This window comes from Hakea prostrata, chromosome 10, assembly GCF_041222555.1.
Source record: "Hakea prostrata isolate BN-2017 chromosome 10, UWA_Hpros_2, whole genome shotgun sequence".
Lineage (NCBI taxonomy): Eukaryota > Viridiplantae > Streptophyta > Magnoliopsida > Proteales > Proteaceae > Hakea > Hakea prostrata.
The window spans coordinates 13,933,351-13,948,053 of NC_142609.1; the positions used below are offsets into that span (position 1 = coordinate 13,933,351).

Genomic DNA, 14,703 nt, shown 5'->3' on the forward strand with positions numbered 1-14,703 from the left:
CTTAGAAGCATGGATCTCTACCACTTTACCAATATTTTGAAGTTTTTCTTTTGGTTTTATTTATATCTGTGAAATATTAATATTTGATTTCTCTAATTTTTTGTAACTTTCTGTTTTTATATTCGTATTTTTTATATTTCTCCTCTAGCCCTCTTTTTATGTGTGAAATACTAGTACTTGGGCCCTCTCGATATTAAATTTGGATTTCACTCTTGATGGACGACATTGCCATTTGTCAATATGTATAAACATTTAAATATTAGGTCTTTTTTGTCCAACAATGTGAACCTATGTATAAAATTTGCATTGTTTCTTTTGTTTTCTCATAAGAAAATTTGCATGGTTTTGTGCCAGCTGCGGGTGCATTTAGAAAGTTCTGGAGTTTACAAAAACAATCGAAAATTCCAAAAATCCTCAAGATTTTTCGTTTTAGGTGGCTGAAAATGCAACAAGAAATGGGTGGCCAAAAAGTGAAGAGACAGGAATCCACCGTCGTGGAAGGTTGGGAAAATGCAACTTAAATGCTGCTCATTAAATACACAGTACGAAAATTTTGTATTTTTTCATTTTACTGTTCTTTATTTATGTGATAATAATTTTCTTTTTTCCTAAAGAGATTTTTTAGGTCCACACATCTGGCATTCATGAAAATAATATTATTTTTAATTTTACTGTTCTTTATTTATATAATAATAATATATTTTTTTTTTTCTAAAGAGATTTTCTAGGTCCACGTATCTAGCATTCATGAAAATTTCCGGACAACCTTCTTTGGCCACTCGCCCTCACAAGAATCTAAACGATTAACCGTTAAGTCGATTATCCAATCAGTAATTCTCGTTTGGAATCCCCAAAAAATCGCCGAGGAAATCCAGGTTTCCAAACACCAACCGTAAACTACCTACCAATCTTCTCTTTCAGTGGTTCTCGGTTTTCTGATTGCGATTTAACGGCAGAAAAGAAAACACACCATTCACCAAACCTACCTTCGGAACCATCTCTAACACGTTTGGTACCAGAACTTCTCTTCTTCATCTACCCTTTCTAAACCTTCCAAGAGAGGGATTACAGGGTTTTCCCTCTTTCAGAAACCCTAATTTCCCCTTCATTTCCTCTGTTCCTTCTGCTAGTTGACTCAACAGGCTCTGATCCATTTCCAGGTTCGTTGGGTTCTTCTTCTTTTTCTCTGAATTGTTGGATTCTGTTTCTGTTTTAGTTCTTTATTTGGCATTTTTGGGCTAGGACAAAACCATGATGCACACCGGTAGCATTCCCTGAGACAAAGCTTCATCCTTGCTGAATTTTTAAACCATGAAAACCCAAATTCCGTTTCTCTCTCTATTGATCTGCTTATCTTGTCAATTGTTAACCACTATAGATAAAAAGACCTACTCAATTGTTATTAAGTTTCGTAATGAAGCTCTTTTTCCTTTCTAGGATCCAAAAGATAATGTTGTTCAAAGTAGTTTTCCTTAAATATCATGGATAGCTATAGATTACATCAAATGGCATTTGGCTTTACATTGTCCTTAGAGAAATTTTCCTTATTTCCATCATCAATATGCAGGGACTTAGTTACTGGACTTTGTAAGTCCATTTCTCCACTATTGCTAATTGTGAGGTGTTAGTGTGTCAATAATAATCTCATTTACTTGCAGTTCTTTAGCAGTTATTCTGGTAATTCTTGTATTGGATTTGAATTTTATTCTTCTCACTTCTGTTGATAAACAATAACGACTAAGGCCTTGCATTAGTGTTTGTGCTGTTGAACTTACTTGTAATTTTTTTTTCCAGTTCTACTTTTTCCGATTGGACTCAGCAATGTCGAGTTTGGAGGAGCCACTAGGTCTTGACAACTTCCCAAACCTGAGCTGTATTGATAGGGTCAGGGGTTTCTCCTCTACTGCTTGCAGGCCTATCCCAGATGACATAGGGATGGGAACTTGCTGGATTGAGGGAAGGAGCTGCAGCTCATCCAACAGTTGCAAGTAAGTGAAATGTTAATGTCAGGAAACATTTTTTATAGAAGAGAAAAGAAAAATGATAGAAGCTTGGAAAACCTAAGGGTCATATCCTTATATGATCAAACCTCTCCGTAAGCAAGTTCTTCAGTTTTTCTCTTCCTTACCATCATCATCAAAGGAGATACGAAAAATCTTATCATTCAATAGATGTCTCCTAGCCCTTTATTCTTTTCTCTCCCTTGTTCTTTTAGCCGTGTATGTTTTTAACTTCATTTGTAGATTTTCAAACTTTTGTTTTTGAATTGCTCTTATCAGTATTTCTTATAATTTTGATAATCATTTTGTTTACGTACTATGTGCTTTTGATGAATTTGGGCATTTGGAAGATATTCTTTCTGTTGCGTTGAACAAAAAAGTATTTAACTTAATCCCATTTTGGCACAACTTATGCTAAAACTTAGAGAACAAAAAACAAAAGGACAAAATCTTCATTTAACTTCATTTCATACAAACATTTTGAAGTCCAGGGTGGAGTTCTCAAGTTATTTCTAGAATTTTTCAAGATAAGCTGTTAAATTATTTTTGTTCAATTTGTTTATTTTCCCCTTTCAGTGAAGACTGTTCAAGAGAGACATTTTCATGGAGGAGACAGACTCGAGAGGGGTTGTGTGGGGACTCCTTAAAGCGAAGGACTTTAAGCTTGGGTCGGAACCAAAGGGTATTTGGAGGTGTTTGTGATTCCTATGTACCAGATCGTCAGTACTGCTCTGAATGCAGTGGCAATGATGTAAGGGGCATAACGAGTAAGGTATGATGGGTTCCAAATAAACTTCTAATCATAATAAGGATGCTATATTCATTATTAGTTTTTTGGTGGGTTTGCCTGCTTAAGATTTACTTTCCCTCCTAGTTTTATAGATGCAAAACTCAGAGCATGAACGATTACTTTTATTCAACTTTGATGAATGCTTACTTTTCTCCTGCAAATTTCAGAGATCATTTAATTGGCTCCCCCCCCCTCCCTTCCTTTAAATTTAAGTTCTCTCTTTTTGATATATGTAATTCAAAATCTGATTGTGCCTTCATACTGCAGCTATTACTTGGAATCCCAAGCTACGTAAAGATTGTGGAAGTAGCTCCAAGGGATGGATTGCAGAATGAGAAAAATATTGTGCCTACAGCTGTAAAAATTGAATTGATACAGAGATTAGTTTCTTGTGGATTGTCTGTTGTTGAGGCAACAAGTTTTGTCTCACCAAAATGGGTACCACAGGTAATTTACACATTCTTTTTTCCTCTCAATCATCATTTACCTTATATTAATTTTGACCAAATCATACATGTAGTGGTGGAAAATCCTACAAAGCACTAAGTCACTACTCCATGCTGTGTATCAGGCTGTTTCCATCTAGGTCTAAACTGTGCTCGCCTATCTGATATGTCCTTTGTCTTACACAAAAGAACTTGCTCAACTTCCTGAATAAGAACCTTTATTTACTTCTACCATCTCCACATATTTGCTCAAGTTCCTGGGTAGAACTTAAATGGTTAAGAGGTGATCATTGCAGAACCTAGTTGGACTGTTTTGCTTGACTTGTCTCGAATGTCTCCAAGACACGTCATGCCAAGTTCCTCTTCTGATGTGAAGTTACCTTGTGTTTGCTCTGAAATTTAATTTCTCTTTATTATGATTTATTATCACCGAAAGCTTCTCACTGTTTCTTTTTTATTTTGCATGTTCTGCCAACCTTATTAATGGACATTGTTTGGTTTTTTCAGAATAGTTTCATGACGCTCAGTCATTTTGTTTTTCTGTTTCAGCTGGCAGATGCAAAGGATGTAATGGCAGGCATCAGGAATGTGGAGGGTGCTAGATTGCCTGTGTTGACTCCTAACCTTAGAGTACGTTGTTCTATCTAGGATGAAAATCGAAATTTGAACTACGCCAAATTTGTATGAACGGATAAAACAGTTAACTTATGTTGCCTGCTTTCAGGGGTTTGAAGCAGCTGTGGCAGCTGGAGTGAAGGAAGTGGCAATCTTTGCCTCAGCGTCAGAATCATTTTCGAAGTCCAACATTAATTGCAGCATTGAGGACAGTCTTGAGCGTTACCGGGCTGTTGCTCATGCTGCCAAAAAGCTGTCAATTCCTATTCGTGGGTATGATATAGCCTTTTTTCTACTAAAATGGTTTTTATTTTTTATTTTTTTATATATAATCTTTCCATTTCACCCTTCCCTGACTCTTAGGGGAAACGGTTTGCATTTTTTGGTTCTAGCAGGCAGTTTCTTCATTTCTGCCATACTACCCATTTGTTTGATGAATCACATCTGGCCACAATTTCTTATCAGGATTATTCTTTTATTCAATGATTGGGTGGCTGTTGTGCTCAGTTTTGTGCTAGAACATTTACATTTGTTGGTTTTGATTTATATATGTTTGTTTATTACTCCCCCACTTAAAAGGAAAATAGGGTGTGGGGCATGTGTGGTTTACACTTCACAATAGTCTTCCCATTCTCTGCTTGAGCCTTGACAATGATGAAGCTAGCCATTATGGTCTAAAGCATGTTCTGCTAGGGGAAGTCATGTTGCATATAATGCATGCATCCTTGACCCATCATGGAAAGGATCCTCAGACATCAATGGTAGCCCACCAAATTGAAATCATGGCCAAGCTCACTCTTAAATCCTGTTGGACCAGATAGCTCTCTAGCTGGTCATCTCTATTGCAGATTTGTCTAAAGGTCAATTTCTGATAAGATTTTGTTTTTCTTACTTTTCGTTCATGGAATTTTATGCCACAACAACAATTAGCCTTTTCCCAACTAAATGGGGTCGGCTACATGGAATCTTGCCTTCCAATCACTTTTGTTTGAGGCCATGCTAGATACAAGGCCTAAGCTATGCATATCCTTTCTCACCAGTTCTCTTAAGGATATCTTAGGTCTACCCCTAGCTCTTCTAGTTCCTTCAATCTGGATTATATCACTTCTCCGTGATGGGGCATTTATAGGTCTCCGTTGAATGTGGCCGTGCCACCTCAAGTGACTTTCTCGAAGCCTTTGATTTGTAGGAGCAACTCCTAGACCAACTCTAATATGATTATTTTTTATCTTAACCTTCCTAGTTTTGCCACTTATCCATCTTAGCATCCTCATTTTTGCTACACTAAGTTTATTTATTATGATTCTTTTTAACAGCCCAACACTCTGCACCATACATCATAGTTGGTTGAACGAAGGTCCTATAGAATTTTCCTATAAGTTTTAATGGAATACGTCGATCACACAAGACCCCGGACACATCTCTCCACTTCATCCATCATATTTTAATTCTTTTGGGAAACATCATCCTTCATATCACCTCTTTTATTTATGATTGAACCTAGATACTTAAAACATTCACTATGAGGAATCTCCTTCTCGTCAAGTTTCACCACCTCATCGTCTGCTTAATCATGACTAAAGTTGCAAACTAGATATTTTGTCTTCGTTCTCCTTAGTTTAAAGCCTCTTGATTCTAAAGCTGCTCTCCATGATTCTAACTTAGTATTAATCCCTAATTGAATATCATCAGCATAAAGCATACACCAAGGGACTTCGTCTTGAATGTCTTTGGTTAATTCATCAATTACAAGTGCAAATAAATATGGGCTTAAAATTGATCCTTGATGTAGTTCAACTATAATTGGGAATTCATTACTTTGTCCCCCCCACTGTTCTTACACTTGTCATTGAATCATCATACATATCTTTAATTATGTCTATATATTTACTTGCAACACTTCTTTTCTCTAGTACTTGCCAAATTAAAACTCTAGGAACTCAATCATAAGCTTTTATACTGAGTTGCAATATCATTCTTATATCTTTAATATGGGTTCTGATTAGAAGTAACCAATCTTCTTTTTTGGGCAGTTATGTATCATGCGTTATTGGGTGCCCTGAGGAAGGCCCAATTCCTCCGTCAAAGGTAGCATACGTGGCAAAAGCACTTTTTGACATGGGTTGCTTTGAGATCTCCCTAGGCGATACAATTGGTATTGGAACACCTGGTAATTTCCGAGTCAGATTTTGCTTTTCTATTCGTAATTGTATAGTTGATTTTATCCATTATATGAAATTAGAAAAAAGAATGCATGCCACTAGAAATTGCATTTATTGAACTGTAAATTTCATATCTTATGGAGAGATACTGGTATCAATCTATAATGCTTTTATTGTTTGAGATCTCATTGATATGCAAATGATGGATTTATCTCTTTCTTCTGTCTGAGGAACTTAAAAATGTGTGCCGTTGGGCCAGATGGTTGTGTCTACTAGATCATAAAATTCAATTTTAGGAATTTTTTAAAAAATATTTCCATATCAGATCATCAGATTCCCCTAGATACCGTTGTCGAGTGGACCTCATGGGGGACCTTTTAATGTGTCAAAGCATTTTCCTGAACTGATGGGTGTATCTCAATCAATTGAGATAAGAAAAGCCCTAAAACTGAGTTTCACCGGGCTTAAAAACCAGATTCTCTGATTGGTTTCAAGTCCAGCAACAGATTCTGATGCAGATTCTCTGAGAGTATCGAGAGAAGAATACAAATTGAATCTCCTAAACCAGAGATTAACCAACACTAGCTAAGTTGAAGGAGACCAGAGTATAATAAGAAAAAGAAAAGTAACCAATCTCAAATTCTAGGTATCACACTGCCACTGTTTCTCACAGGTCTCCGGCCAAAGGCCACTGAGCAATACGCATGAATCAATCATGTCTGGCCTTTGGAATAGTGTTTTTATAGTTACTAAATTTTAAGTTACATTCTGATTAGGAGTACTAGTATTAGTTAAAGAACTATTACAAATTAAATTATAATAAGTAAATTTCCTAACTGAAATAAGAATGTCTAGCCAAGGTTAGCTGGCTTGAAACTCCATGAAACTGGTCAATTTTTTTGAGAAAGAGTCTTGCGACTTCACATTGCTGGTTTTGCAGCTGGAGAAAGGCCCATGAACTTGACAGATTTCTGGATGCATTCATCATATATTTTGGATATTGAGTGAGAGAGAAGAGAGAAGAGAGAGAGAGAGAGAGAGTTGGGTGTACTGTTCTGAACTCAATGCAGTTGAAAATGTGTTGTTGAATATCTTGAAAGGAGTCAGTAGTAGAACAAGGAGGAAAGGATTAAAGAGTTAACAATAAATGTGTGATCATGCATTTTGCTATTATATGACAAGAATTAGGATTGCATAATTTCACATGCAGAGATTCTCTCTACTCAGTGGATATTCTTAATTCTGTGTTTACAACTATATTCTACAAGTCATGAATGATAGTTGTTCAGAAGGGACATTTATACATAGAGAACAGTTGGATTGCTTAACGAATTGATAGAGAAACTAGTTGTTTCCATTAACTCATCTATATACAGGATCTGACTTGTATCTCATAATTCCTCTAGTTTATGATATTATTATTGGGTATGCCCCTTTTAGGAATTCCCCCCCCTCTAATTTGGTCTCTTTAGTTATGAGAGTTGTGACAATTATTTTCTGCTCCCCTTTCTACTTTTGGTGGTGCAGGCTCTGTTGTTCCAATGCTAGAAGCTGTAATGGCTGTTGTACCTGTTGAGAGGCTTGCAGTGCATTTCCATGACACCTATGGGCAATCTCTTTCTAATATTATGGTGTCCCTCCAGGTAAGCAACTTTGTTTGGTTTGAATTGTCTTGGAAGGAGAAAACACTGCTGAAATTCTGTTAACTGTGACAGGATAGAGTATAAAAGCAAACCCAGCCTGTTTGTCATTGAGTTACAAATTTAGGACTCTTTGGTTGGAATGGGACATCCCAAATTGCAACCATACAACAATCAACGTTCAAGTTGATGTCACTGACTGAAACCACAGACAAATTTACATATTTCTTCATAGTATTTTGTGTTTAGAAACATAGTTTCTGGACTTGCGGTCTGAAGTGCCATTGATGCTCAGCAATTTGTGCAATGTTGAGTTATTATTTGCAAAATCTGGCCATCGGTATATGGGATAGCATCTTAACTGGATGCATTTTCTTACCTTGTTTACATTTTTCTGTTTGTATTTTTTCCCATGTTTATCTGAATTGTTGGCTTTCCATATTTAAACCTTGTGGTTAAAAATGCAGCCAGTCCACCATGTTTATTAACAACTGAGTCTACCATTTTGAGTTTTTGATCTGAGACTGTCTTATGTAGCCTCAATTGAATGAGGGCCAATTCTCCAAATATATTTCAAGAGAACCAACTTACATGGTGTGGATACGCTTTTAGGGGAAAATGGTTAAGTTAGGCCTTTGTGGTTAAAAGTCATATGCTCTCAAATGATATTTAGGGTATCAATGATACTTAGCCCATCCCATGGTAAGTATGGGATAAATTCCTTGAGATGGGAACTGGAGTCTAAAGCTCTATTAGAATGGGGTGAAACTTGGAGGGACCATAATTAAAATGTAGAGAGATGATCTCCAAATTGGAAGATACTAGTGTTCTTGTTTTGGGGGTTTTAAGGAGTATGGTAATAAAATTAGACATATTTAAATTGAAATCGAATGGTCAAAATCGGATCAAATTGGGACCTAAGGTCACTAGGGTTGGGGTGGAGGGATGATATACTTGAAAGTGTGGAACAGATCTAACGGTTAGATTGGTGTAGATCTGAACCTTGAATTTTGGATTTCTTGAAATGTCCAAAAATTCAAGAAAAATAAAAAAGGGTGATATGAGAAGGGGAATGGAGTGTAGACTGCCAAATACCTGGAGTGAGAGCCTTGTAAAGCTTTGGGTTGAATGGAGATGGTGTTTGTAGGCTGTCAATTCAGCTGTTGCAAGAACCTAGGCTTGACTTCATCATAGATCCTAACTGTTATTAAATCTTGGACCTTCCAAATTGAACAAACACTGTTGCAGCAGCAACACACAAGAGGATGCTCGAACTGAGAAGAGCTATTAATCATATCACTGTTGGGTGCCTACCTGAAGGTTGAAATTATAAATTAATTTGAACTCCTAATTGAATTCTAACTCAAAATAGAACCTAAGTAAAAATTGAAACTAATCAAATTAAGTTAGGGCACTCAAAGCTGAAATAAAAATATATGAAAAGACTATTCTGCCCAACATAAATTAATTTATGAAACTAGACCAATTTAACTATTTAACTCACCTATTTTTGTACTTGGCCTAGGTACACCTCTGAGCCCATAGAATAGGTTCATGACTATAAGAATCTATGAAACAAAGGCCCAACACCCTCTATCAATCCTAGGTTGATTTCAAAGGAAAATAGGCCAAAATGGTGCTGGATCTGCATCACTGTCTAAGAAAAGTTCCATTACATGTTTAGCAAGAAAACTTGATTCAAGGCATTTAAATTTCAATGGCTAAGGGATTCTTAAAACCTTGAGTCATATTTGTAGCTCAAATGTATAATTGAAATTGATGTAGATCCAAACACCTGCATCTTGAAGAGGAGGCCCAAATAGGGCTTTAAGAGCTGCTGCCCTGCACCACTACTAGTAGGGAATTTCCATTCTAAAGTCTTTCTGTTTTAGTATCTGTAGTTTTTAATTAGAGTGGCAAACGTGTAACTGTCCCCAACCTTAAGTCAAGGGCATGGTTGTTCCTTTAGGTCTTCAATCAGTCTTTTAGTCTTTTAATTTCTGTCAATGAGTCATGTAAGCAGCTTTAGGCCAATGAATCTATTTTAGGAGTTACAGTTATTAATTTCTTAGTGCAGTCAAGATTAAGTCCTAATTTCAATAGGGCTTCAGTTATAATCTTCTATATACCCCACTTGAGGGGAGGATAAAAAAAGATAGGAGTTCAGTTTATATGGTTCAGGCTTCAGCTTGGCTTGAATTCTTGTTCCTTCATGGAAGCTAGGTGTGGTGCGTAAAGTTCAGGGCTGTTAGGGGAGTGATGTTTGAGATCCAGCCCTGGGATTGTAGTTGTTTCAAGTGCTAAGTGGTTGAAGTCCAAGAATCTGGTTTTGTGGACTCTGCCTAGCACGTCATCCACTGATTCCGGGAAGCCTTAGCAGAATCCCATTCCTCCCATCCCTGGTTTCCCATTTTCTTTTACATTTTCCTAGGTCAAGAAGCCATAGCAGAATCCCATTCCTCTCCAAGATCAAGCAACCTTAGATCCAGCAACTCCCCGACCAGAGTTAGTTCATATTTTATATTCATAGCTAACCTAGTAACCTTGACACGTGGTTCAACTCCTAGCTGTAATTGACCAGCCAACTGAAGATACAAATATTCTCTTGAACTTTTGTACTCCCTCAAACCCTAAACTCAAAAACTTGGATCTAAGCCAATTTACCAATTGGAACCTCACCCAAACTTAAAAGAGGATAGTCCCCTGTGTCATTTCTTGCATTCCCTCCAAGTTCCAGTGCATTCTTGATACTAGTAGACTCCTGTTTCCTATTGCAAGAGAATCACCCTATCTCAAGGAAATCACTCCAACTATTTTATCTAAAGCTTGTTTATCTATGAAGTAAATCCATAGTCTTTAGGACACTTCTATAACCATAACATCAGATTCTCAAAGCAATCATACATCCCAAGAACCCCATCTGAAAATTTCCCTATATTCCCCTATGGACCCCATAATCGAAAACGTAAGCCCTTTCTTTTACCGTAAAAGGTTGGTTTTGATTCTTTTGATCAAGATCTTGTTTATTTGGCCCTCATTCAATTGAGGTTGCATCAGGAATCTACAATCAGGAGCCAAGAGCTCCATGGAAAGGTAAAAGAAGTAGAGGAAGATGAGATGCTATGCTACTATGAAAAGGAACCTCTCACCTTGGTCTAGAGCCAACCCTAAACCCATGCCTTTTCTATAAGATGACTGACATGAAACATACTATGGAGCACCTTATGCCTGAACAACCAATCCATCTCCAATAGATGCCATCTGTGTTTGGATTTGATACTTTGCTATTTAGATTTGCTTTTGTGTTTCCCAACTGAAGCACTTGATTAGTTGGGTTGTCATCTTTTCTGGGTTAGGTCCAGTCCTGTTGCATCTCCGAACCATAACCAAGATTGTCAGGACCCACTATTATGTATCTGACATAGTAATCTGGCCCAGAGACAGATCTAAATGAGGGGCTGAAGAGGGGAGGATACCTGTCTTCTTGTGATTGGATGCCACTGAATTGCAGATGTAACAAAAGTTTTTGTTCACTTAAAATTAACTCTCTTTCTATTTCCAAGCACTGACGAGTCTTTTTTTTTTTTTTTTTTTTAATATTTTGTAATAGATGGGGATCAGTATAGTGGATTCATCTGTTGCTGGTCTTGGAGGCTGTCCATATGCTAAAGGTGCTTCTGGGAATGTGGCAACTGAGGATGTTGTCTATATGCTCCATGGACTTGGGGTGAAGACCAATGTGGACCTTGGAAAGCTCATATCCGTGGGGGAGTTCATCTGCAAACATTTAGGTCGCACTTCTGGGTCGAAGGCAGCAGTTGCTCTCAGCAAAATGACAGCAGATGCCTCGAAGATCTAATTATCTATTGGAATTAGATTATCCAGTCTGAGAAAGTGACAAAAATTATGCAAGTTTATATGGAATATGAATATAAACAATGTAAACTCAGAGCCCTAGTTCCAGTGGAAATTGTACTTGTATTCTTAATCCTAAATAAAGCAGCAGCCGCAATTGTATCAGCCTTTGGGTTCAAAGCTTGCCTGGGTTACATTTTCATTTAAGGTGTAGATACATACACCACCCTATCTATTGACTGTATGATAGCTTGGCCACATTTCCCTCTGTGGTTGAGGGACCTGTGTTTTCCCCTGGCCGTGGGGCTTGCAGTTGAGTGAAATCCTTATAGCCAAAAAAAGAAGAAAGAAGGTGTATATCATTGAATTTTCTGAGCCATCAAGTGAGAGGGTCATACATTTAAAAGAAATAAGTACAAGAATTCATTATTGGTCAAGAATGAAAAATGATTTGGTGAATTTTATTGAAAATAAATTATGGAAGGAAAAATAAGTTTGGTGTCAAATAAGAAATTGTTAGGAAATGATAGTGAACAAGTGAGAAAAGAGGGGGAAAAAAATATGGTTTTTATAAAAAAAATGTGTATTGACTATTTTACTCTCATCTTAACCAAAAAATTTTGAAGAAAACTTGCCCATAAATGAAGAGAATGAAATTCTCAACATAATCCATAATAGACAAAAAGCTTATTATAAATTTTAGAGGGTTTTCTATTAATTTAAATAAAAATAAAACTGATAATAGGTACCTAATAATTTAAAATAATGAAAAATTCTCATAATTGAGAATGATAATTGATACCAAAAAGAGCCTTAGTGTTGTTAGAATGCTTTATTATTCATTTCTGAAAGTTTAGATTCATTGCTGCATTGGTCTTGCACTTCTGTTATGTCAACTTCCTTCAACTCCTGTCACTACATTTTCAGAAGTGTAAGCTTAACATAGAAACCCCAAGAAGAGACGTTTGAGGTTAGAGAAATCCAAGCCTGCTTTGGTCTTGGCTGCTTCCATTCCTTGCTCCTAGCTTCTGTCTCCTAAAATCACTCTCGAATTCCCCTAAATGCTCATGATCTCTGCTGTTTTCACTCTCTTCCTTGCTCTTCTAAAATCTAATACCTGATGACACAAAAAATAGTACTGTTAACATTGAATTTGCAACTGGGTATTACATAGAAAGCCATCATACCTAGCCAGTTCTTGATCAGAGCTAGCATTTTTGTGTGAATGTGCTAAGTCACTTCATAGACACACCTCTACAAGTCTCTCATACATCAAATTATCTTGGTGTTGTGCTGAAAACTAATTTTCAGTCACATGTAAAAATTGGTTCAAATTTGAAAATCAAATATTCAAATTCGAATTGCTCGTAAAAAATGGAAACATTGAGGTGTTTTGAAAAATTAAAGAAACTATAATTTTGGCAATATAAATGTTGAAAAGTCTACTATTGCCAAAGTTGATAATGCATATGATGAAATGAACATGGATTTGTTTTGAAGGCCTGAACACAATTGGAAAGGTTGTGTTGATTTTGGATTCTATGAATAGATAATGCACACAAGGTAGTTGTTGCAATGGATCTTGGAGATTATGGAAATTCTTGTATTTATTTTTGGACGTTCTTTTTTGATATAGGGGTAAATTTGTCATTGTTCATTTTTTTTTCTTTTCGTAACTATTTATAGTTTGGTTTGGGTTGAGATGGATAGAGAAAATTAGCTAGGTTGTAATATCCTCTCCGTCTTCATCATAGTGAAGCACCAAATCTGCTTGGTTGTAGACATAGCCTTTGGGTGAACCACATAAATTCCTTGTCTTGTGTGCTTGCATTTTGCTATGTTTTCTTAACAACTGGTATTAGAGCTTTGGATTCGAGGATAAATCTAAAAGGAGATTTTAGGGTGAGTGGGAGCAATGACGGAAGACGGAAAGACAAAAATTGAGAAATCCAATGGGTAGAACTTTATGAGGTGGAAATTGCAAATGGAAGATCTTTTGTACCGGAAGATCTCTATCTCCCGTTATTTTGTTTCATGGCTTTGCAGGATAAATCTAGAGTGAAGTGGGAGCAAGCCATGAAAGATGAGCTGAGCTCACTAAAGCAAAATAAAATTTGGGATTTGGTAAAGTGACCAGTAGGAAAAAATACTCTGTATAACAAATAGGTTTACATAATAAAGAATGAAGCTGGAGTGACAAAAAAGTATAAGGCCAGATTTGTGGTAAACGGGTTTGCACAAAAGAAAGGTATTGATTATCAAGAAATTGTCTCTCTTGTTGTTAAAATGACTTCAATTCGTATTTTGTTAAGCATAGTAGTGGTAGAAGATCTACATCTTAAATAACAATTAGATGTTAAAACAACAATTCCTCTATGGTGATTTGGATGAGGAGATCTACATGCATCAACCTGAAGGTTTTGAAGTGAAGGGAAAAGAAAAATTGGTGTGCAAATTGAAAAGAAGATTATATGGTCCAAAACAAGCTCCAAGGTAGTGTGGTATTTGAAATTTGATAAATCCATGTAGGAAACAAAATTTGTTAAATGTCATTCTGACCACTATGTGTATTTTCAAAAATTTGAAAATGGAGATTTCTTAATGCTTGCATTGTATGTAGATGATATGCTTATCGTAGGATCAAGCATGGAGAGAATTTATAATCTTAAGAAGAGTCTGTCCAAAGCCTTTGATATGAAAGTTTTGGGAGAAGCAAAACAAATTCTTGACATGCAAATAAAAAGGGACAAAAAGGAGAAAAATGTATGACTTTTAAGAAAATGATGTGAAGAAAGTCTTAAAAAGGTTCAACAGGGACAAAGCAAAATCGGTTTATATTCCATTAACAAGTCACTTCAAGCTTTCAAAGGATCAATGCCCTTTAACAAAGGATGAAAAAAAGTTTATGGCAAATGTGCTATATTATTTAACAGTTGGGAGTTTGATGTATGCGATAGTATAAGATTAGACATAGCACATGCAATAGATGTTGTTAGCAGATTTATGCACAACCCAAGAAAAGAACATTGGAGAGCTGTCCAATGGATTTTGAGATTTCTTAGAGATACTTCTCATTACTGTTTATGTTTTGGTGGTTCTAACATTGATGTGTAAGGTTATGTTGATTCCAATCATTCAAGTGACAGAGACAATGGAAGAAGCACTACTAGTTATGTTTTAACTGTAGGTGGAACT

At 36.4% G+C, this 14,703-nt stretch overlaps 1 protein-coding gene across 1 annotated transcript; it reads left to right on the plus strand.

The window, feature by feature from the left end:
* Window positions 1-860: 860 nt before the first annotated feature.
* On the plus strand, window positions 861-11,894 carry LOC149002032 (Aldolase superfamily protein). The gene is made up of 9 exons (XM_089138153.1): window positions 861-1,160; window positions 1,795-1,988; window positions 2,577-2,772; window positions 3,058-3,237; window positions 3,786-3,866; window positions 3,961-4,124; window positions 5,885-6,021; window positions 7,541-7,656; window positions 11,264-11,894. Exons 2-9 carry the CDS (start codon window positions 1,822-1,824, stop codon window positions 11,510-11,512), a joined length of 1,290 nt encoding a protein of 429 aa, XP_088994279.1. The 5' UTR covers window positions 861-1,160; window positions 1,795-1,821; the 3' UTR covers window positions 11,513-11,894.
* Window positions 11,895-14,703: the final 2,809 nt, after the last annotated feature.

Excerpts from the sequence above, each read along its gene's own strand:
- LOC149002032 (XM_089138153.1), top strand. The coding sequence starts at position 1,822 with ATGTCGAGTTTGGAGGAGCCACTAGGTCTTGACAACTTCCCAAACCTG. Across the intron at positions 3,867-3,960 it reads TGTTGACTCCTAACCTTAGA|GGGTTTGAAGCAGCTGTGGC; the intron begins GTACGTTGTTCT and ends GCCTGCTTTCAG. Across the intron at positions 6,022-7,540 it reads AATTGGTATTGGAACACCTG|GCTCTGTTGTTCCAATGCTA; the intron begins GTAATTTCCGAG and ends TTGGTGGTGCAG.